Raw genomic sequence first — 25,703 nt, forward strand, 5'->3', positions numbered from 1 at the left:
AAATATATAGCCTTGTAACAGCTCTCATACCACTAATCCAAGATCAGTAACTTCCGATATAAAAATGTGGAAGCAGTAAACACAACATATAATACATGAAGCATGTTTGCCTATACAATACAGGATTTATGCAGCAAAGCTTGTACTAGAACTGCACAAATCAGCCTAAAAAAACTAGGATCCCAGGGAGTGCTGCTGCAACCCACATCTTTGTACACACAAAAATTGACTCCTCTCTCTCTCTCTCCCTCTCCCCCCAGTGCTCAATACTTCCCCACAGTTCATCTGTCAGATAAAACTGCCTCCAACTGAGAATGAACCTCAGCTCTGCTTGATAGCATCACTCTCCTAGGCAGTGGTGATGCATGGAAGCAATGACAGCCCACACAGCCTAAAGCTGCATCCGTGAGGCACAGGTGGGTAGCAGAGTTACAACAAGGGCACATTTTAAAATCTGAGTTTATTTCATCACAAATATGATAAGTATTTTGGTCAAAATTGAGAATTTTTTAAAAAATCTGTTTCCATTTTGGATTTTTCTGCTATTATAATTGTGAGTTTACTAATAAATATCATTTGATAGTATATATTTATGATCTTTTACAACTCTGCTGGCAGTATTTTTCTAAATCAGGGTATACTGAAGTCCTAAAAAAAGCCTAACTAGACTCAGGTTTGGTAGGTATGGCTGATGAAAGTTACTATGACAAAGACTTACAGAAGTGATACATCAAATGTTTTCTGACAGCCTTCACAGCCTAAACATTTTATACCATTATATACAGAAAAACTTCCCTGAGATAAAGGAGGTTCCAACTGCAGCTCCCCCTGACAGCTGCTCAGTATTTACACAAAGCTATTTGCTTCCCTGCAGTCACCAAAATAAGACAGTCCAAATTTCTAAGAAGGAGCACCTACTCTAAAGAAGTTTCAAAAGCAAATTTTGTTTAGCATTTGTGAAGAGCATTCTGAAGCTATGACTCCCCAAGACTGAATTGGTACAACTCCTACTTTACTCACAATGGAGGAGCCCACTTTACAAGACTAAAAGCTGCAGTGTTTCAGGAGCTTCACAGAGCCTGATTACATTTGTGCTGTAATTAAGTTGCATCCATCCTTGCTCACCACCACCGAGAACATTCACATCTCCAGCCCAACAGCTGAGCTGGCACAGCAGCCACAACTGGGCAAATACTGGCTTTAACAACAACAGTGACCTCATCAATCATGCTGAGTCACAGAAACACACTTCAGAACAAATTATTAGACTACACAAAATTTTGCAACACAAACAATTAAAACAAAGTTGAAACATTTCCACAAACTCACTTCAAATTAAGAGGAGAGTAAATTAACAGCGTGCTTATGATTGTAAAACTACTATGCTTGAGGGGAAATTCTGCTTGGCTGATGAACATCAGAAAGGCTTCAAAAGATTAATTAAATAATCCTGTCAAAACCAGTTGTTTCTTAATGCTCCCATAATGAATAATACTAATTATGAACATACACTCTACTCAATGTGTGCTTTTGGAATTAATTTGGCAACTGTGACTTTAGCTGAAATATCACTGCTTGCCTAGATTTTATTTTTGGAGTGATTTATCAATTCAAGAACTTAATTTATTCACTACTTAACCTCTGATGTTCTTATATGTATCACTGTTAAGACAGGAGCTTTTCAAGAAAACCCAGATGAGCAGCTGTATCTATAGATAAGAAACTCAGTGTTGCTGCTTTTTCTTGTTTGGTGGTTTGCTCCCCCTCAGCCACCTTGAGAGTTCTGAGAGGACCACCCAGAGCCAGAGCAGCAGCTGTGACTTTTCCCTAAAGATACACTGAGAGATATCCAAGGAATCCCTATAAATCATGAATAAAAAGATGAGAACGATCAGAGAGCTTGCAGCAACAGGAAGGAATGCCAGCTGGGCCCCTAGCAGACCTGGGAAGGGCTGTGCTGGCCATGGCCTCTGCAGCAGCCCCCGAGCACCCCTGGTGCTGGGGGATCCCGGGGCAGTGGTGACTCCTGCAGAGCAGCAGGGATGCACCAGCTGCCCGGGGCCAGCTGCACTGCTGTGCAGCAGGCACAGCCCCAGTGAGCCTTCACAGCCATCACAGGGTGCCCAGCAGGGGCTCTCCTGTGCTGATCCTGCATTCACACTTGGCTTCCCTGTGTAGGTGCAAACTGTCCTAACTGACTGTGGAAATTACAACTCTCCTGGGACACAGCATTTTTTCATTCATGTGGTGCCTGCGCTTAAAAACCAAATTAATAATGGGTTGGCATCAATATCTTCTTTCTACAAGTGGCAAGAACCAACTGCTACAGAAATAGATCTGAAGCCATTGATAACCCAGTTCTTACATTTGTCCGTGTCCCACATTTGCAACAATCCTACTTTATGGAAATTGGAATTTAATGTATTAAATACTTTGCAAGATCACCAACTGTGAATACTGAAAAAGAAATATTGACGCTGTACTTTTCCTTTTTTAAACAAATATTACAAAATTGAATTTTATTGAGTTTCACACAAGATGCACTTATAAAATTGATACAGAATGTCATTCAACAGAAAAAAAAAATGAATGCAATTTCAAGCTTTCTTTAGCAACTGCTAAATAATTATAAAATAAGATACACCAAATTGACAGATAATCTTTATTTCAATGTGTGAACATCTCCAATTAGTATAAAATACATCAAAATTTAAAGATTTTCAAAATTTTCCACAGCACAAATCCTTTTTACTTTCATCCCTGAACATAACCACAGATTTTGGCCATTACTCCCACTACTCTTATGGGAGAGGAGAGGCTGAAAGACTGCAGCAAGGAGCTCCCACCAGAGCAGACAACCCTAAATTGTACAGCAGAGTTCTCTCATTACCAAGTCTGCTCAGACATGTAACTCTGTCCAACTGCCTCCATCTGTTTTATTACTGTAGTCCTGCAAATTTCAGGGATTAGCAGATACATTAAACTTTCACATGTTCATACAGCAAATAAACTTCGGCTTTCCCATTCTGACAAATTAGGAAATAAGCAACGAGCAAATTGTCTTCATTTGTTCAGCACTGAAGTACTTTTATGATACCTTCCCTTGGAAAGTAAGATTGGTGCTTACTTGAATGTCTGAAAGGCATTTTGGAAGCTAATGCTGTATTTTCACATATGAAGAATTTATCATTAACTAAGGGGCCTCTTCTGATAAAACTCTCCAGCCTATGTTCTGAGCTCAAATTTAATCCATTCTTGGTCTGAGGATTCCAAAACTTCTTTTGTCAATCCTCCCAACTCTGCATCTCACACCAGAAAATAAGATGCATTGTAATGCTTAAATGTCCTTTATAGATCTAGTCCATCTACTTGACTACAACCAATCAATTACATTAAATGGATAATTATGATTTGATTGTCAGTGTGAGCTTTTATAGGCATGTTCTCAGGCAGGTTAATATACAGATGTCATTCTTCCAAGAGTTAAATGCAAAATGCAGTTCAATGTTCTTTACTGCTGTGTTAATGCCATACATACAGTTCCAACACAACACTTGTTTGCTGCAATTAACACTGCTGTTCCTTAACATTAGAAGTGCCCCTTTAATACTTTTTTCCTACAGGAACAAAAAATCCTCAGCTTTAAAAAAAATAAATCTAAATAATTTGCCTTGCAGGACACACAACACATGAAATGAATATGCTTCATATTTGCCCAGTTAAGCAGAACCTTCATTACTGTGATCTTTCCTTGGTGTTTAGTATCCAGATAAAATACTAAGCAGTAAGTCTTTCACTTAAAGGCAAAATTTTATTCTGATTACAAGATTTTCAAGATACATCTTGAAAAGATTTTTGCTGACAAGAATAACTATCTGGACTTACTGTTTAATGTACCAATGCTTTATGTGTTTGTTGATATAAGCACAAGTTTTGAATTCTGTAGACGTTTAATAAAACACGGTAACTGGATAGGCAAGCTTCCGGTCAAGTCGGCACACATTTCCAGGAATATCCTTACACTGCAGGAACCTTCATGAAAAATAGTGTTCTGGAAGCATGGATTCATAATGCAGAACAGGGTTATGCTTTTTCCAGTCTGTTTTCCAGAAAAGTGATAACTGCAGCTCTACCACCAGGCTAGAGACTCACGATCCACCACATTTTCCAAGAGGCAAGTTAAAGATCACTTACTTGACCTGACCAGATACCAAGCCAAGTTACTTGTAGAAAGAAATTAATAATTTTTTTTTTTTGCCATTAATAATTTAAGTTTTTAAATAAATATTTATGTGCCTTTTGGCAACTGTCCATTCTGGTAGCTCTGCTGTCCCAACAGCTCAGTATCCTCAGCACATTGATTTTAAAAAAAATAAATTCTTAGTCAATTCTGTTTCCACAAATAGTAAACCTGTCTATCTCCAACAAGTCTTTCTTTGCAGACCTGTGTTTTAATTCTGAACTGTCTTGACTTATATCTTTTTCTTCTCCATCAGGAGTTGTCAGAAATTGATCAGAATTGCTTGTTATAAGTAAAGATGGCATATTCTCCTTCTGATGCACTGGTTGATTGGTAACTGATGTAGAACCGTTTTCATCTGTGGAAATTCCTGTTGGAACAGAAGATAATTACAAAGATAATGAATTTAATACAGACACATTGATACAATGTGCAACATCCAGATTCATCCAAAGCTATCCCAAAATAGCGTGCTGCATCAAGTCAGCAGAAGTAACAGAAAAATACTTGCTGGAAGCCACTACATCTTCTTATCTTTACTGTAAAAGGTTGCCTTTTCTGATTTATAAAACATATAGAAAATAAATAGACAGAAAAAATAAATTCTACGGAAGATTAAATAATCAGCAAGAGCATAAGCAGCAGAAGTTAGGACATACATGCCTATTTTTGTTGGCTTAAGCAAAAAGATTTCTGACGGTCCTTGTGTGAATCACACTAATGTTTGCTACTGAAATGAACAAAAGGAATCCCTGTGGCAGGAACTAGATGTGCCTAATCCTCTACATAAGTACAATAAACCTGCCTTCTCCAGGGATAGCTAATAAATGACTCATGCACTGCTGTGCACTTTAATAGCACTGGCTCCTAAAAGCAGTGATATTAAAGATGTCTATTTTTATTCCTGTCTCTTACTTCAGTGGAACTGAATACTGGCTTCATTAACCTAGGATATTGGTAATATCCACGTATTTTTTCCATATTTTGTTAAAACATTAAAAGAATTAAAATACACAAGCAAATGACAAGGAGATAAGAAAAAAGGTAAGAAAAAAAAATCTCCTCCTCAGTAAATACTGAGTTATTGTTTCTAAAGGAATCTGAAAAAATTTGACTGATGTGGAGAGTACTGCAGACCAGGCCAAGGAAATGTTACCTGTCAGAATGGCAACACTATCCAAATTACTACAAAAACTTATTTCTGCAGAGCATCTGTCCACAGTATGCCATCTACTATCTGGAGATACATGGGTTACTCTCTACAATCTTAAGCAAGTTAAAGGTACTAAACTTGCATTGAGAAAGGACACAAGTAATTTTAATTCTGGAACTTGGTTAAAAACATAAGTATTCTCTAATCCAGCAGCTTCCAGATGTAGCTAAATCTAAATCTAAATGATTACCAGTACTTAGGGCTTTCATCCTTCAAGAGCAAGTTTAGAATTTTAATTCTTCAAAATGTTAAATGTTTTTGTGGACAAGGTAGAAACTCTTTAGAAAATTAACTGATTTAAACTATAAGCTGGCAGAAAGGAGACCAGACTAATTAATTCCCTTGCACTCATCCCCATACAAGATGGGTTGAGAGACTATTGTAAAAACCTGATGAGTGGGGCACAGAGATTAACTAATACTGCAGAGCCCAGCAGTAATAGTGCAAAAGCTGGGGAAAGCTAAAATCATTCTTTCACATTATCAAGATTTCTATTTAATAAAGAGGTGTTAAAAAAGACAAAAAAAAAAAATCTCCAAAAAAACCGTCTAAAACTGAGCTTTTTCCATCAGTAGTGGAAGCTAGGAATATTCTGAATAAAATCTACAAAAGCTTTTTGGTTGCTACTTTTTGCTCAGAATCTTTCCACTAGAGAAAATAAGCATCCCTGCTACTTCAACTCTAAACAGTCTTCAGGATTTATACCCTGTAAGTTAAAGGTTCAATGTAAGTAAGTACAACTTACAAAGTCTCATATCCAAATGTAGTAATAGAATGTATAATTCAAACATTATCATCATTATAGTCCTCTAATGAAATGCAAAATTGAATGCAAATATGAATTCAGAACAATTCATATCTCATTCCTTCATCGTGAAAGTAAAGCAGTTGTATGAATTTAAATACAAAGATTTGTACCAAGTTTCTGCCTGATGTTATTTGACACCTCTGAGATAGAGAGGTTTATGCCAAACACTGACAGATTCTTAACTCTCCCCTTGCTGGCGAGACACTCTGACGACTAACGAGCACCTTGCATTTCAAGCTGTTCTAGTTGTTGGCAAGCCATGGAGTGAACACAATAAAAGCCCCACTGTTAACTTCTCTAAGGCTCTCATTGAGCTTTTCCCACAGGAAGATGCAATCCAATTCAGTTGACAGGAACAATGAAGGTTTCTGTTTCCTTCTATAGTGTGTCACACAAATACAATAGTGCCATATTCCCATTATAAATTAACCACTGATGCTGAGGACCTGTAAGAGGAAATTGTGTGAATAGACTGGAAATGGAGTAGAGACCCACTGAAATTCCTATCTGGATTTCATAAAGCTTTTTGTTATGTGTTCATGACAACTACAATTAATTATACCTATGCATAAACCTACCATGTTTTACTTTGATTTCATGAGAAATACAAATTCCTTCCCTTCTAAACTTAAGCACTGTCACAGATGATATGTAAATATTCACTTATTTATGCAGTGACTGGCAGAGGGGATTGGACAAGATGGTCTTTAAAGGTTTCTTCCAACCCAAACCAAACCATTCTAGGATTATGATTTTAAAACAAAAGCATGCTTTTATTCCATTGTTTCTACCACCTCCACATATCGCATATCCATCTTATCAGAGATATGAGAGTTTATTACTGAAAGAAGATACGTGAACTAAAAGCAATAAATTCTATTACATTTACATTATAGTCTATGATATATTTGTGTTCACAGCTGTGCTATGGCACAATTAAGGTCCAGCAACAGGGTATGTACAGCAAACATTGCCATGCATTTGGTTTAATACCAAATTTAGTCTGAAAAATTTTCACTGAAAACAAACCAAGGCAGTTAGCCTTACCTTGGGTAGATTTAAATGTGCCCTGCTGTTTGCCACCTGGCTTCCCTGGGGTGGCAGCTGGGACAGGATTGAATAATTTCTCCTCCATTTTTGCTTCCTTTACATATTGACATGATTTCCCCAGCAATACAATGCTGTTGAGGACTTTGAGAGATATCAACCTGGGAAAAAAAATTGTTTACATATTTGCATTAGCATATTAAAATAATTGCATATTATTCACACTGCAATTATTAATATGAAAATAATTACATACAGTAAGTGCTGTCTTAGAAGGATTAGCTAACAAATTAAATCCTTTCAATATCAAGATCAAAAGGTAGTTTCCCTTTTCTAACAATTTGTTTCAGATTCAATGCTTAATTTCTTTTTCCTCCAGAAAGCATCTAGAGAAAAACATCAAGTTTTATTATTTAACTAAAGGACTACAAGGACTGTTAAGCAGCCATTTAAGACATCAAATATTTAAACACAGAATTAAAAAGTGCTCTCAACACTGCAAGTCCAAAATAAATGCACCCAAATTAAGTGTGCCCAGGAAAGGATTTCTAGCAGACTTGGAACCACAGGACAGCAAATACAGAACTACAGAATCATAAAGGTTTGAAAATACTTCCAAGATCATTAAATAATAACCATTAACCCAGCACTGCCAAATGCAATATCTAGCTTTTACAAACTACAAGATAATCATAGTAAGTATTTTTTCACATCACAGAAGACAGTCCATAAAACTTAACAAATCCAAAGAGGCAGCACTGCATTAACATCATAGCACAGTCCAGGTGATGGCAGATTCCTTTTCTATATCTAAATTGCAGCACAAACATCAACAAATCACTGAATCCCTTTCACATCTCTCTCCCTGTTTGAAGAAAAGGAAGGCCTCATCTAGCATCAAGTGCTTTTTTATCATTCAGCTGAGATTAGGTCTTTTGCAAAATCCAATTTTCATTACTAGTAACACATGACTCATAGAGCAATGTCCACTCCAGGAAGTGAAGGCTCATTGCAGAATGACAAGGAGAGAGTGATCTGTTCTCTGCAGTATGAATGAAATATTCTCTATGCAAATCAAGCTACGTAACAAGAGTGAACCAGATGCAGACTCTGAATTCATTCTCCACTTTGCAAAGTCTGTTTGTCATGTACATCATTAACAAACTAAAAAGACAACATTCACAGATCCATGAAACAGGTCTGCCTAATCATAAAGTGACCCAAGCACACTGCAGCAGCAGCCCCCCTATCTCTCTGTGCAAATGTAATCAGGACTTGTCAAACAGAAAAACAAACTACACTACACTTTTAAGGGGAAAAAATAAGTTTTGCGTATTCTATTTCAATAAAGAAATGGAAGAGTGAGCAGAGCACACCACTTTCAGTACTCAGAAGTGACATTTTAGTATCCAAGCAACCACAAAGAAGATGCCATTTTATCCAGGTTGAAAGCTGTGCTTCTCTTCAATTTTATTATATTATGGGGACAGATTTTATTTCAGAGAGCTGAGAAGCTCTCCTTCATTTTTAATGTTTTAGAGGTGTTTTTCTTATGCTTCTTATGTAACATGTTTTTGTTCTGAGAGTAGGTTTATACAGCCTAGTTTGACTCTGATTTAATGAGATCAGAAGTTGAAAAGGCCATAAATCACCACTTCCCTGTATCAGTTCCAGTTTTTCATGGAAAATTATGCAAGTATTTCTAGCAATTTTCCTTTATTCTTTTCTGCCAGCCTACCCCAGGCTGAAATTTCTAACAACAATGTAAGTTTGCAGTCGTTCAAAATTGTAGAAAAAGAAAACTCAAGGTTTTTTTTTGCAAGACTCTTTAACTACAGTTAAAGCTTAACTAGAGTTGTTAATAAACAAGACAAAATTAATTCATCCATAGTATAGGCTCAGTTAACTGCTTCAGATTTTATCATGTCATTTCTCACATCTATGGTATTATGTTTGCATTATATATATATATATATGTATATATACATATATTCCCACATCTGATGAAAAGCTGAAATTTATGTTCAGAACAAAAATTACTTGAAAGATGCAAGAGCAAAAAGTGAAATTTGTCAAAAAGTGAAAATTGTTCTCCTTTTTCAATTAGGACAAAAGAGACTAAAATGTATTTACTTTTGTGATCTACATCTTTAAAGAACAACATTTAAGACTTCATGTTAATCACATTACTCCTTTCTGCCCTTCATTCTCTAAGCCACAGAGACAGTGAAAAATCCTGGGCTGCAGCAGTGGAACGGTAGAGGTAGAAAAATATTACATATATTGGGAAAAAAGAAAAACCACTGAGCAGGATGAAAATGCTGACCTTGGTATACCACAGCTTGAATGTGATGACCAGGGCATAGTGCTTTGAATTATACAAAGCTGGCTTTAGGGAGAACATGGGCACAGCATGTAGTATGCTGGGGAAAAAAATCAAAGTATGGTGAAGAGGAATGTGGCTAAAATTTTACTATTTGGCCTATGTGCAATATCTCAAAATCTTAGTTATCTGACACTAAACAGATGTGTCCCTACACTGATGTAGATAAAATGCATCTGATTGAGCTCTACTTTTTGCAGATCAGGGTCAGATTAGATAAGAGTCTACCTATTAAAAAAGAATGTGTAGTAATCCTGTTCTTTCCACAAGCTTGTAGAACAGTAGTTCTCCTCTCTTCCAGAATGGCCTCCTCTCTTCCTGCTGAACCACTGCCTCAGCCTTAGAAGACTTACACTTCTCAAACCTAAAGCTAAGTTGTTTTTCACTTAAACAACTTGGTAGGACACTGGAAGAAGCACTCCCACAATACTGCAGGCAGGTTCTCCTTCTGTCAGCAACTTGAAACAATTAATTTCTTATGATCTATTTTGAGTGATAATAAACAATGACAGTGTAGCATACAGCTTTCCTAGAAAGTGGTCATCCACATATAGTACACAGCAAGTGTCTCAAGACAGGCAAACTAAATTGGATGTAAAGTACATTTATGCAGTCTCAGAAGAACCTATCAACTGGTGAGAAGTTAAAGGTAAGACAAGTATACACTGACTTAGCAGTGAAGGGGTGCTGAAGGGATAACTGCACATCATTGGCTATGGAAAACAAATTGCCATAGAATATTATATATCTTAACTTAGATTATTTACTGACCCCACTCTTCCCAGGAAAGATGATCCTTGCATTTATTTATTTTTTAAACATCATTTTCCTAAACCAAAGTAAACCTTCCATTTAACTACCTGAGAGAAAAATTCATTATCTGCTCAGAGCTCTTAACTGCTTATTTTGTTGGTTTATTGAATCTTTTGGTCTTGTTACAGAAAACTTCATTCCTTGGAATTCAATTTCCCTTTTTACACAGAAGTATGGTGCTTGTCTCTCAGATTCTCTCAGTCTTTTTGAAATGAGTTATTTCCATTACTGAATTTACTTATTGAGGGCTATAATCCCCCAATGTAGTCACAGTACTTAGGCACAAATCTGCACTCTCAATTTCAGATTATGACATAAGGGTTTTACATTTATGTTCTACTGCATATAAACTGTGTTTATTCTTAAATCCAGAAGGATCAACAGAAACTTCTTTCACATATGTAATAAAATAATGATGAATACTTTTCAATTGTGTGGATTTACTTACCCACAGTAGAACAGCACAACACAAACATAAGCTAAGACTCCTTGTACTTTTATTGAGCTTGTTACGACTCTGATGAGCTGTTTTAAGAAAAAAAGTTAAAAGTTAGCACACAGTTATTAATAGAACATTGTAACAGACATTTCTTATTTGGTCAATTCAAGAAAAAGTACAAACATTTACAATAACAGAAATTTAGTCTAATATTCCCTTTGGCAGTACTAACTACTCCAGATTTTGATTTGAAAAAGTATTATACTAGCACTTATTTGCTACTTTGCCAAAATCAGAGTCTGACAATGTTTCCTTAATGCTGACTTTGAAGAAAAATAAGAAGTGGTAAAAATCCTTTGAAACCCAAAGGCTAGGAGAGTTAGCAAATTTTGAAGAAAACATCAAGAGATGCAATGCAAAACAGAATCATTGTTACACATTATGCTAATTTTATGATTACAAAATTGCTTTGTGGACAAGGCATACAACTCCCAAGTTTGACTAACAAATGGATTCTGAAACTTCAGTTTTATTTCAGTAGTTTAAGCAAATTCTGTGAATAGTATTTGTCTCCATCTCTATGGGAAAGCATTCATTTAAGTTAACTCATACTGATATTATTCCAGGAACATGGTGAATTAGCATATTTGCTGACAAAGCATGTACAGATCCCCAGCATTATGGTAACTATTGCTTGCCTACATGTATGTATGGGGAAAACCAGGGCAGTTATTTAGAGAAAACATTCTGCAATAGTTAAAACAGGACAGCATATGGACATATGTTCCATTAATGAAGGAATTCATTTTATAGCAATGTGTATGTGTAACAAAGTCAACTATTTCAAAGTGATGTACTCAACAACAGCTCAGGAGCTCAGTGCCCTATATAAAGAATTTTGAATCATTAAGTGTGCCATTTCAGGGACAGCCACAAGGACTCATATGAAAAACCTCAATAAATTGCTGCACTACTGCTAACCTTCTGGCAACCAGCTGCTTTGACTATTCCAAATGAATGAATAGGATAGCTGCCAAAAGGAATATGTGTTTAGCAAACACAGATGTAGTTTAGTTCCACTGGTACAATTCAAGTTCTTAAAATTTCTACAAAATAAATATATATTTGATGTTCTATGAAGGGCTAAGAAACAATAATGCATTTGTGAAGCCACAGGTAGTATGTGATATAGGTTATACTGAGTGTTAACTCAACCTTTCAGCATCATTTCAGTTACTTCAGATGATAATTTCATCCTCAAAATATCCAGCCAGGTATCTCAGAGGGACAGATTCTCAAAGTGAGATCTTATTGACAGAAAACAGATAGGAATGATACAACTTACTAAAACAGCCAGTGGAAGAGGAATGAAACCCATTCTTCTGGAAACTGAATCACTATAATCTGTATATGCCTAGGAAAAGAAGAGGAAGAATAATGAACTACTTATGCAAAGGAATGAGCTTATTTTAGCTTGGCACACCCTCCAGATAAGAATAAAGCTCTGTTAACAAACACTATACGAGTATAAAGTGTACCTATTCACATTTTGGAATTCAAATGGAGATAGCTGCACTCTCAGACAAAAATGTAATACTACCATGACCAGTAAGATTAGCTTCAGTGCTCTAAATCAAGAGCAACTGGAGTATAATACAAATCTCTAAATCGAGAGCAATTAGGACACTCAATCCAAAGGCGCTCTGATATTTCATCTGTACATTATTACCAGCTTAGAGACCTTTTTCTATTAATTTGACTGATCCTCAAATACAGGGATAAAAGAACAATTATCCACCACACTAGCAATTTTAAATCATTCTACAAACATCTATAATTAGCCTTAAGATAATGGAGTCAAAATTATTTTGAAAATGTTTTTTCATTTGAACTCAAAACATAAGTACTTTGTATGACAGCTTGCCTTGCAGTATTCAACATCACACCAAAATTAGTGGCTAAATGATGCTATTTTATTTCCCACAGAGGATCCTTAGGAAAAGTAATGGAGCATTCAAAACTAATAAACTGGGGGTTTTTTATAAGAAATTATTAACTATTTGTAGCAGAAGGTGTCCAACTTCTTTGAGGTTTAACTACTGCATTCTTCACAGCAGCCCAAGAAACAAGCCCAAGAAAACTGCAGAAATCATAGTAATGATTTCATAGTAATCATAGTAACTACAGTAATCATAGTATAATTTAATAGAGCACACATCTAAAGCACTGATGAGTGGAATGCTAACAAGTGAAACCTAACAAGTCCTCATCCATGAAAGGTGTGCAGCTTTCCAAAAAATGGTACTAATGAAAAACAAGTGGTCTGTTCTATAAATTTATGTGGTGTACTATAAATAGCCATGCCACGACAGTAATATGCATAGTGCAAACATGTCTGAACATCTGTGTGCTCTGTCTTGAAAAAAATAGAAATTCCTAATGAATACTCTGTTTTAACCCAATATAGTTAAAATACCATGAAAAGAACAGTAAACTAAAATTATCTTGTTAAGTTTACTTACTTCTCATGTATGTAAAAAATATAAAGTTGTTGCAACTGTCCCCTTTAACTGTATTCAGAAGAGACTACTCAGCAGCGTATTAAATAAAGCTCAAACTGACTTGAACAACTGGATAAAAATAATATAAATCATAAAAAATATTCTGTTATCACTTATTAAAGAGAGCAAAGAAGAGTTTCTGTGCTGCAGGAGTGTTACAGTCCTGGTATGTGTTACTTTAAGTGCTCGTTCCAATATCCCCCCATATCAATTGTGTTACTTTAATACAGTAAAGTGCATTTTATTTTCAGGCTTACATTTTTCTGTCGACTGCTAACAAGGTCAAATGCAAGACTGGCTCTGTATTCACTGTAGACCTGGAAAAAATCCAGCACATCAGATGTGTGATTAATTTATTGCACTTTATAAAAGCAACATAGATATTAACAAAGTGTTTCCATAAAGCATTATTAACCTATGCATTTGCTGAAAGAGTCAAAGCCAGTTTTTCTGAGGTCTAACTGCACTCATCAAGAGATGAGCCTCTATTTCTGCAGTAAAGTAATTTGCATATATATAGCCATACAACAAACAAACAACACTATGCTTTAGGAATTGAATGAGAGACTTCATGAAGTTACTGAGTTTCAGGATCATGAGAAACACAAAATAACAGAAATCACATTAATCACATTTAGTTCCCCCACCACCCACCAGTTCATAACTGTTTTAAGGTACAGGAAAGCTAACTCTAGGATAAAATTAAACAAATGAGAGAGCTTTCTTATACACTAAGCAAATGATCTATGAAAAAAGCAAATTGCATCTGAAGATGAAATTAAGTTTTCCCCTCTCTTTAAAACAGTTCAGCATAATTAAGAAAGAAAATAATCTATTTTAAGGATAAGTGGCAGCACAAGTTGCACTGCAGGTGTTAATACTCCTGGAAAAATTCTGACCTAGCAACCATAAATCTTTAGAACTTCATACACAAACCCCACAAAGTTTATGAAATAAACCTTGCAAAATTGCCACTGACTACCCCCATCCTCCAGCTGTTTCAGCACTCTGAAGCATGCTACATTTTTGGCTACCATGACTTCATTACTGCTCTTTTCCACTCTCTATACAAAAGTAGGGCATGCATAAATGCCTCTGGCATAAGGGAGCTTATTAAGTGCATCTATTGCACTTGTTTCTACACCCCACAATGTAGTTACTTTAGAGATGCTAAAAAGAAAGCACTTCACAAAGTTCTGGTCTCATTTCCTGAGAAGTGGTTTTAATAGTGAAAAGACACTAACTCATATCTTCACAAATTTACCAACTATGTTTGAATTCTCACAGTGTGGAGCACAAATGGCCCCTGTATCATGCTGCAACACACAAGGAGCAGCCTCATCCACTGCTTTAAAAGAATGACTGGATAATATATGCAGCCTAAGAAATTTCAGGAGTGGGAAACTAACATAACCTACTTCATATCAGTGCTCCAGAGACAGCAGGGAAAAAAAATCTCTGATTTCAGATTCCACTTTTAACAAACATGCAAGAATAGAGTTAAAGCTGCCTAACAAGATCTGTTTTTCCAAAAGCCAGAATTTTAACCTAAAATCCACTTTGTTAGGAAAGGCTACAAGCTCTGTCTAGACTGCAGAACAGGTAACCTTTCAATTTAACTAATGATCACTTCACAAAATGATCTGCCAGTAAAGTGAATTGTAGCTATTATGTGTGCTGTTATACAACATTTGCAATAATTTATGGATCTGGAACTACTAATTTAGAATCAGAGGTGTTAGTTACACATTAAAATGATCCTCAAAAGTATATTGTATCAGGAAATTAGCAAGCTTTCCCAAGTGATATCAAATACATGAAAATAACAGCTTTTATGTTTTCTGTACTGGAAAAAAAAAAATTTAAAAAAATATATTAGCAAAACTAAACACAATTTAAAATAGCACCCAGTATTCCAAACAGGATACCTACGTCTGCCGTGATGTCATTGAATTTTGTTATAAAGGCATGTTTCACAATATCCACTGCAATTTCTGAAGCAACCACCATGCAAACATCCGGGAATAACACCCAAAAGTGATCTGAAGGTTGTGAAGAAACAAGTTAGGCCATTTAATTTAATGCCAGCATACAAACATAATTATAACAGTATTATTCAATGAAAAATCCTCATGAGCCTGAAGCCTGAAGAATCTGTAAGTTTACATCATCACTCAGCATGCAGAGTGCAAATTCTTGCTTATTCCATTGCTCTCCTAATAACTTATCAGTACAGTACAATCATACCACAGTAAGGATCAGGCTCTAAACTTCACTTTGTAAACCTTTAACTCCAGTAGAAAGACAACCTTTGTAAGTACCAGATACTACAAGTTCAGTATGTGTAAGACAGACAAAGCATCTGCAGTTTTAGATACTTAAGGCAAAATTTAGGCAGGCTGGTAAGATTCAGACAAAATATATCACACAGATCAGGGATCAAAATTATTAAAACAATGTTTTAATAAGTAGGTATTTTACACAATATTTATTAAAAATGTCATTAAAATCTTAAGTATAATCAATATTAGATTAAGAATTGTTTTTTTAACATAATCTTCATCACATTTCAATCTCACTAGCCACTTCATAGGGGATCCTTCATTCACAGTGTACTCCAAGGAAAGGAAAGGGCTGGAAAGAAATAATTCCAACACTGCTTGAAAGATAACTGTCTATGTTTATAGCATAACAATATATATTCCTGGCAGAAAGAATACAGTTATTCTTAAAAGAGTACCAGAAATAGAAAAATGAGAATCTAAGATATTTGCAAAATTAAGCTTTGTTAATTAAATGTGTTGATTACCCTTATCTTTCAGACTGAGGTAAGAAGCAAGGGATACAGCTCTTGATAGCATAAGAATTTTTCTTAGTTTACTCACCTGGATTCCATGAGAACTGTTCCATATTTCTTAGACATACAATTAGTAGCAGCACGTAATTGGTGAACCTCTCCTTTATATCTGGATTAAAAAACCAAAACCTGTCAGCTCCAAAGAAACATTTATTTGCATACAAAGATATCTACTCATTCTGAGGTTCTATCATTTATTAATTCTGCATTAGATAACATTTTCCACAAATTATTTAACTGGATTTAAAGGGTAGGGGAAATGCTGGGAACCACACCATGGACAGAATATCTGCAGTGAGTTGTGACCTGGTTTATCTGATGCTGCCTCAGTTTGAGGTTCCCAGCAGCAGAAGGGAATTGTGACTTACTATCACCTCTTCTAATACATTAATAAAATAATAATTCTTCTTGATAAAGTCTGTGCCAAAAGGACCAACATTTCCTAACTAAAACAAAGAGAATATACCTATCTGTCCTTTCAAGCTAATAGCTTAGTACATTAGCTTGGTACTATTAGCAAGGTACATTTTGTTTTCTACAGATCATACATATCCAAATTACTGTATACTGAATTCAATAGAAGGAAGAAAAAATGTTTGAAGACAACTGTTACACCTTAGCTAGAAGGTTCCTACCAGTCTTTCTTCCCATCTTAAAAGGCAAGAGCAGGATGCATTGGCACAGTTATCAAAACCATAAGCACTGTAACACAAAAGCAATCTAGCTAGGCGCTATGACTTGTCTCCTAGACAAGGCATTTTTTTTGATTTGGTGTCCTGTTTCCAGAGATGACACACACAGCTTGCTTCAGGAAGCATCACAGTTTTTAGGTTATTAAAAAACACCTTCCTGAAATTGCATTATTGAAAAACAGGATAAAACCTAAAACATAATGTCATCACAATTTAGAAGTTTTATGCTTCTGAATTCACAAAATACTGCCCAAATGACCAGAACACAGAATTGTCTGAAAGCCTAGTAACAAGCTACTGCTTGACGCTGTCACAAATGGATGAAAAAGCAGTCAAGCACTCATTGATCTACATTCTCTATCATTCCCTTGGAAATAATCACTGAATTTTCAGACTTTTGCACAGAATTGCAAAAAGGTTTTATCTTCTATTTCCCACATCACATGCTTCCACACTGCCATGAAACATCACTGGTCAGCAATGCACAAACACAGATCTCATCTTTAGTTTTTCAGGTCCCAGGGAGGACTGTACAGAGAGATATTCTCAAGTGGGAAGCAAGGACCTTAATTCAGGCCTAACATTAAAGTATGTCTCAAGCTAATCCTCCACACATTTATTAGCTGCTTGGTACATATTAGCTCACCAGTCAACAGTATTAAATTGAGAAGGAACATTTTGAGCTTTAAATTTCCTCTTATAATGCTGTAATAATACAAATTTTTCTTCCACTAATTTCTGAGACTGGGTGACATGCTGATACCTATTTTCCTCCTCTGCTTATTTCCCCTCTTCACAGTGGCCTCTCTTCTAATCTGTTATCTCTGCTGCCACAGCTGTTCAACTGTTAGGAGGGAGAGGAGTAACTGTGGCTGCTGTCTTCATTCTCATCTCTCATCAATTGTCAGAGTTGCAAGCAAGGCAGACAGAGCACTTTACAGCAGCTTCAACAGTAAACTCAAACAATTAAAAAAATCATTTAATTTCTCACCCTCATGGACAAGGACAAAAAACGCTTCAGGATATCCAAAACAATCACTGCTACTCAGTCCTAAATACCAATTAAAATTCCAGAATACAAAATATGTACAGCAATGTTCCATAATTTATTATGAACATATTTGATGTTGTACATGTACATTTGTTTTTTTAAACTGGTGAGGGGATTTTCCTGTACCATGTATTGCCACATCTTGGATGATGTGGTGAACCACACAGCAAGTGAAGCTTCCCTGGATTCACACTTGCTCAACAATAAAGGCAGTGCATCACTGTATTTGTGAATTTGGCAAAAGAGTGACAAACCATGAGTGTTAGTGATCTGTTACAGACAGCACAGGTACTAGCAGGAAGAAATCATTCTATTCTGCTTCAGCATAATGAAGAGTAAAATGGAAAGAAAAAGTGATCTCTTTTCATACTCCATTGTGACAATGCTTAGTAACATTGATATAAGCCATTTGAACATGGTTTTGCATGTATTTCACTAAGCATATATGATAAGCATTTCACATAATGGTTGTCCTGTTAGGATACAGTACGGCTTCAATAACTCTTGCCATTATAAGACAGGGTTAAATGAGAGCCAAAATGACAGACTAATGACATTTTAAATGCTCTTCAGCTACCTCCACAAGGACATGATTAAGGAGCTTACTTTCTCAGTATGATCCTAAGTGATCATAAAACCTGACGTGTAGCACTAATTCAGATACAGTTATCCCCTTGACCAGTCTCCTGTCAGCACATACCAAACATAGTGCTGATGACATATTATGCACTACTTCTCATCAAGTGACCAGAGCACAAGAAAGGATCAAACACTGAACAAGGAATCATCAAGGACACACCAATCTTAAACAGTCCTGCCTCCAAATCCCTCATTCTTAAAAAGAACAACTTGATTAGAATAATGGTATTTAAAAAAACCTAATGCCACATGAGAAAGCAATTTGAATTTCAAAGACCAAAGGTAAAAATAAAGGCTATTCAATATTGTGATCAGAGTAAAAGAGAGTGATAAATTTGGAACAAAGAAGAACAGAGAAGAAAAATTACAGAACTATAGAGAAGAAAATTGAAGTTCTAAAAATTCGGAATAAATGTTAAATTTTTGAGACAATAGATTTAAAAAACAAGGAAGAGTCAGGCCTATCAACCAACCAAAGGAAATAACCTAATGCACTACATCTAATGTCCTTCTTTGTATAAGGTACAATTGAGTTTGTTGAAAAAAAAATTTAATTTAGAGCGCAGCTTGAAATTAAAATACGACATTTAAAAGCATAAAGGAAGGCAGCATGCTGAGCTTTCAACAATGATGAAAGAACTTCTCTTTATAATTTGGTGTTCTTGTTCTCTAATACTGACCCTACAAAATTAGCTTACAGATAACTATTTCAAAAAGAGAAAATCCTATTTAAATTTAGGGAAATATTTCTTCCTGATATAGCAAATAAAAGGTTTTGTGTATTGAAGTGTTTTCCAATGGCCACAGTGTTTAGATCACCTGGGTGTACATAAATTTCCTTGTAAAAGTCAGGGTGACAATGCAAAAGTAGTTTTGCTGCAGCTGACAAATCAAAGCTGTGGGAACAGCATGGCTGAAGTCCCAGATTCTGTAGCTGCAGTCTCAAGCAGCTATACAAGCCCCAAGGTCTCTGTTGATCTGCCCCTAAGAGATAAGTTTTATTAGATAACAGTGAATTAATGTATATTCATATCCTGTTCAATTAATTATTACATAGATAATTCAGTTATTTTAAGTCTTGAAGTTTGAGTGAATTACAGTATGTTACAGTAGAATTTTAAATGGCCATACTAAGTTGAGAAGGAAAAATGACTCCATGAAGTCCAGAAAGGTAAATACTAGGAAGAATAATACAGCCACATGTCAGCTTGCTATCCACCAACTGGTGCTGAGCACGATGCCGAGTAAAAATGATTTCACAGTTTTCAGATCTGAACTGGTAGCTTGGTGGCACCTCCTATCCTGATGCCTTACTCCAGAGAAGCTTGAGGCAGCAGGGCTCTGCAAGGTATTTCAATGTGTGATACAGGGCATGTTTTAGAAAGTACAGCTTGCACACTTTTATTCACAAGACAACTTACTTTTGAATTCTAGTCTCTTGAACACAATATCTACTCTTGTGGTCATTGCTTATCTTTTCTGCTACATCATATTTTTCTTTCAATTAACATGTTAAATTACCTACTCATGAGAAATTTCTCAGATGCCCCTGAGATTCCTAATATTTACCTCAAGAATGACTATATTTAGCCACTGTGTACTAATTAGTACTTGACACTGAATTGAAAATATATGCTTGACAACAGCAGTATTTTGAGCTGAGCCCCAGAAAAGGTGGGACAAGAGGAATCCATTCAGTGCATCCAAGCTTAATCAGCTACTACTGCCATCATTACCCTAGACATGACTGCAGACCTCAGAAAACTACTAGAAGGAGAGAAAAGTGGGAAATATATGGAAGTACCTAGATTTAGTGTTTCCTTTCTGCAGCCCAGACATGCAGTTTAAGCACAATGTGTTCTAGGACACACAAGACTCTCCAAAGGCTAACTGGAAACTCAGCTGATAAGATCAGGCTAGCCTCAGTCTCAGGTAGGATAAAGTACTGGCACAGCATGCCAATACAAGATGGACCATCATTTCAGCTGCATGAAATAAAACATTTAAAGGATGCTAAAGTGATGAGAATACATGAATTGAAACAATAGTGTTCCATCCTTACTGAAGCTGTGGTGCATTAAATCTGCTCAAGTTCAAAAGAGGTGAAAAGCTCTACTAAAAATCTGTTATTTAATTCTGAGAAGAAAAACACTGCTATTTATGACCACACTGAAAGGTGTTCCAGGAAAAGTTACCTGTTTGAAAGGAATAAATTAGCTTGTTTTGTGCACTCTTCTGTGTATGTACTCACTGCTTCCATCTCCACACTGTCTAATGAATGGCAATACTTCTACCATCAACTGATAAAGGACGACCTGGTTTTGCTCTTATGGGTCTTCAATAATAATGTACAGCAACACAATATTGATATTCTTTTCTTTTTATGGAGGAAATTACTAGCAATTTCTAATATCAGTTCTTTGTTTATTTCAACATGAAAGAGGCTTCACCTTTAGGTAGGAGAGCTAGATGCATAGTTGTAACTATTTTCTGCGCTAATAAGAAACCTTATCTAGGTTTTCTGTCAATAGTTCTGTAAATTTAATTTTTAGTATTTTCACTGTAAAGTCAAATACCTGTGATTTTAAAATTAAGTAATTGAATCTTGTAACCAAAAATAATACTATTACCAATGAATAAACAGAATATCAACATAGAAGATCTTTTTGGGGAGGTTTAAGAGTAACTGTGTGGTAGCTTATAATTTAGTGTTAATTTCCTGTTCTATAATTTTCTGTGAAATATATAAGGTTTTATGTAAATAGTCTTTCATCTAAAGAATAAAAAAACATTTGCACGTAATATTGAAGTATGCAGAAAAATTAGACAAAGGCCATATCAACAGTCACAACCCAAAACTTGATGTAAGCTTGTTGAAAATTTAACTTGTGATACAAAATATGAATCACCTGTTTTTACATAAGTAGCTTTTCTTGTTTAACCTATCGCACATTTGAGTTATCTGGTTTTAAAACTATGAACTGGAATAAAAAGAATTTATTCTATTTTCTTTGCTTATCTGTATAAATTAAAGTGGAGAAATTAAAATCAGACATACTGAAGAAATTCTTTACTGTGAGGGTTGTCAGGTACAGGTTGCCTAAAAAAAACTGTGGATGCCCCATCCCTGGAGTGTTCAAGACAAAGGCAGATGGGGCTTTGAGCAACCTGGTCTATGGAAGGTGACCCTGCCCACAGCAGGGGGCTGGAACATGACAATCTTTGAGGTCCCTTCCAGTTCAGGGCATTCTGAGATTCTACAAAATTAGTACAAGCAAAGAAGCTCTAGCACAACCTTGAAGTGCAATCACTCCTACTGGTTTGAAATAAAGAATTCAATAAATGTTTCAAAAGGCTGATACCAGTATTAGGAAGAATCTCCATCAAAGGATACCTGAACAGCTTTACCTCATGAGACACACTGAGTACAAGCTAACTGTGTTGCTGCTTGGGATGAAATTTGCTAAGAAGTGCCAGAAGCATGCTTCCTAATTACCCTCTACCTATCATCTTGAGAGCAAATCAAAAATTAGAGTAATCTCTGGTATTTCCCTCACATCAGCTACTTTGTTACATTGGGTTTTTGTTTGTTTTAGGTTTAGGCGGGAGGTATTTCAAGATCCACCCAACAACATGCATTCTGAGATGACTGTGTCAATACAGCACACTATAAAGTTAATTTTTTGAAAACACAAGACTTGATCACTTGGAACCATGGGCATTTCAGCACAAAGCCAGTAGGCTGTTTTAGCATCCCAAATAAAAGGATTAAGTGTTCTTTGAAGTGGATCTCTGTTTCATCCTACTGAACCAAACAGTAAAAGGGGTGATGAGGAATGCAAGTCAGAACACTCAAATTCACCACAGTAAAATGTTTATAGTAAGAATAATATTAAATACATTGATTACATTAAATACATTAATGAATTAAATAAACAGCCTCTCTTCACATTTTCTTCTAATCAGCACTGCTATACATACCACTATTTGACATTTGAAAAAGATTGTTCTTCTCAAACTTCTTGAAAACACTTCCTTTTATTTCGACAAACTGCAATTTTTAGAAACAGTTAGTTAGTTTTTACTCAAAAAAACCTGATATAAACAAGTAATACTATCAAAAAAGATGTTATTTTAAAATATTAATATTTAAGACATATGATACACAAAGACACAGGATTATGAAACAAATTAGGGCAGCTGTATGATAAAGCTACATACTTACATTATTGGACATCATGATGGTAAGCAGTGATTTATTGTGGGAGTTGAAGGCCACATTAAGGGTTGTTGCTTGAACCATTATAAGAATAGCATGCAGGACTGCATAGCAGGGTTAAGGAAGAATATTTGAAATACATTTTCTGCACAACACTACTGAAGAGCAGTGAACCACAGATTCCCTATCTTGCTTTCAAAGTTTAACAGGAAAATTTCCATATCCCTGTAAACCAGACTTACAACAAGACAATACTTACACACATGTAATATATGCACAGTGCTTTATAGCATGTAATAATGATGCTAATTTTTCTTGTTCTGAAAGAACCCTATGACATTAGTCGTGAGAAACATCCATACAATCTGAAGAAAAAGATCTGAGGCAAAGATTCAGAATTAGCCTAAAGATTTCAGAAAAAATAGGGAAAAAATTTTATGAATTCTAAATTCATTTCAAAAACTACAGGACTACAGTATTGATTAATCAATTCATTGTAAGATTATTTCACACTAAGAACATTTGCATCCTGAATATGCATGAGTTTATCCCTTCATTTCAAGAAAATATATTCAAGGTAGTTTCATTTAACATTCCAGTAAATAACAAAACCCCCAGTCTTTACGGCCTTGTGAGCCAAAACACTAGAATACAAATCAGAAATAATTTTTCCATGAACTATCCAATTATGATTTTACATTTTATTATAGGTACACCATCATGAAGGGATTCTGTTTTTTTTTTAAACAGGTGGTACAGGCAATAGTACTTTTCAAGTAAAGGATGACTGATTTAGGAATACTATTAATTTTTAAAATGTACTAAAATAAAATAATGCAGAACAACTATCCTGCAATTCAACTTAGAAAATGTTGCAATTTGTAAAAGAAAAAGGATACAGACATACAACACTGCCATGATGAAGTGAGGAATCACACCTATGTGAGCTCTTTTCCTTTCTTTAGGTTCTGTAGCTGTCCAATAAAGAGCATCCAAAATATCTTGTCCAAATGAAGAAATCAGACGATCAGCCACCTAAACAAGAACAACCTTACTGCCTTTTACTGCCAACCTTTCTCTCCAAAACTTGAGTATGCCCAGTTCAAGAACAGTTCAAAAGTACAGCTCAACCTTAAAACAGTTTCACATATATATCACTTTTGATCTCTTACTTTTTCCATTTTCTCTCTGAATTTCACAGCAGTACCATTCCTTTTGTATTAAGCAGTTTACTTTCACTTTTAAACTTGCTATCCCCTTTGCAACAGTATTTGGAATAAATAATCACATATTGTTATCTTAAGATACTCAAGTACAGCTCAAACTTCAGCCTTTGATAAAGCAGTATGCGTGTTGTATCAAACCATTTAAAATGTTTTCTCCCATCCCTCTGGGTTAGGAAAAAAACCCCAACAATAAAAAGTCAATTCCAGATGACACAGAACACTAGTTTACAGGTACAAAAAATTCTGAAATAAGACTTGGCTCTACTGCTTTCTATATACTGATATATATATTTAAAGCAAATACATAAAGCAAAATTGAAAATTAAAAGTACTATAACACAAAACCAAGTGATTAAGAGGGACTTGAAAGTCTGCCAAAAAGGGAAAATATGTTGAAAAAACAACAAATACCTGGAATATAATCTAGAGAATATATGCACAAATAGGGAAAAAATCCCTCTACCAGTAATTCTAAAGATAGAAAACATATGGAATGCATTGAACTTGTAATTTAATATCAGAGCAAGAAAGGTCACAGGGAGTTCCAGCAGTTCCCAACATTTCATCAGTGGCAATCTTAAAAAACTGAAAATCATTACATGGAAGAACATTCTTTCTGCCTATACACTGTAATTCAGTTTTAAAACCAAGCTGCACAGGGCAACAAATCAGAGCTTCAAAAGTGAAAACTGGCACGTCTGACTAAAATAAAGAGCTGTCTCTCATTGCTCACTAATGGAACCAAATGAAAACAGTTAAAGATTACAAACTGATTATCTCTACTTAAGAAAGACAAGGAATATTTTTTCTTAGTGTCTCTCTGTAAAAGCACAATTTTGGACAAGTTTAATCATCATGTAGCAATACAGAACCAGGTGCACAATGTACCTGCAAATATTGATCCTAATAAATGTGTTTGTGGGACAACATAAACCTGGACTTCTGACTATTTCCTGACTTTTAAAATTAAATAGTTTTCTAGGTAAAGATACTGAAGTGAGGAAAGCCATACTTATTTCTGATACTACTACTGAATGAAATTTCCTAAAATATGAAAATTGAATTAAACCAAAATTTTACAGGATGCCTCAAGTAAATGTACAATGTGCTGTCCTCTAACAACCTATGAAATAAAATTAACAAAGCCATGAGCTGATGAATTATCACAAATCTGAAGCTCCCAACCCCACCAGTTTGAGAGATATTTACAGTGGCATTGTTTTCGGCTTTTAGATTTTATAAATTGAGATTATTTGCATTATTTGGTTCCTGCTCATTGTGATGACCCATTGAGTAATTTACACCTGGTGTAGTAACACCAGCTACAGAATGCTTAAGAGTTTGGTAAGTTTTTGTTCACAATATTGTGAGGGTTTTAATAGATAAAATGGTGGCTTTGCTTTTCTTTCTATTTAAGCAGTCCTTGTTTCTTTGCTGAACGGATAGAAAATATTAAAACCCACCACACAATATTGTTGCTTGTTTTTCTGAATGTGACTTACCTAAACCCTACAT

General features: G+C 35.4%; 1 protein-coding gene across 2 annotated transcripts in view; it reads right to left on the bottom strand.

Annotated features, from left to right (window-relative positions):
• Nucleotides 1-2,483: 2,483 nt before the first annotated feature.
• Nucleotides 2,484-25,703, bottom strand: part of TAPT1 (transmembrane anterior posterior transformation 1) — a 46,569-nt gene continuing 23,349 nt past the window's right edge. For both annotated transcript variants that reach the window (XM_079307434.1, XM_079307435.1), the window contains 10 exons: nucleotides 23,862-23,997; nucleotides 22,969-23,066; nucleotides 22,725-22,794; nucleotides 16,390-16,470; nucleotides 15,437-15,546; nucleotides 13,762-13,821; nucleotides 12,289-12,357; nucleotides 10,953-11,029; nucleotides 7,309-7,469; nucleotides 2,484-4,610 (listed from right to left, as the gene is read on the bottom strand). In XM_079307434.1, the coding sequence (XP_079163560.1) occupies nucleotides 4,381-4,610; nucleotides 7,309-7,469; nucleotides 10,953-11,029; nucleotides 12,289-12,357; nucleotides 13,762-13,821; nucleotides 15,437-15,546; nucleotides 16,390-16,470; nucleotides 22,725-22,794; nucleotides 22,969-23,066; nucleotides 23,862-23,997 (1,092 nt within the window). In that variant the 3' untranslated portion in view covers nucleotides 2,484-4,380. The remainder of the gene's footprint in view (nucleotides 4,611-7,308; nucleotides 7,470-10,952; nucleotides 11,030-12,288; nucleotides 12,358-13,761; nucleotides 13,822-15,436; nucleotides 15,547-16,389; nucleotides 16,471-22,724; nucleotides 22,795-22,968; nucleotides 23,067-23,861; nucleotides 23,998-25,703) is intronic.

This window comes from Erithacus rubecula, assembly GCF_903797595.1.
Source record: "Erithacus rubecula genome assembly, chromosome: 5".
Lineage (NCBI taxonomy): Eukaryota > Metazoa > Chordata > Aves > Passeriformes > Muscicapidae > Erithacus > Erithacus rubecula.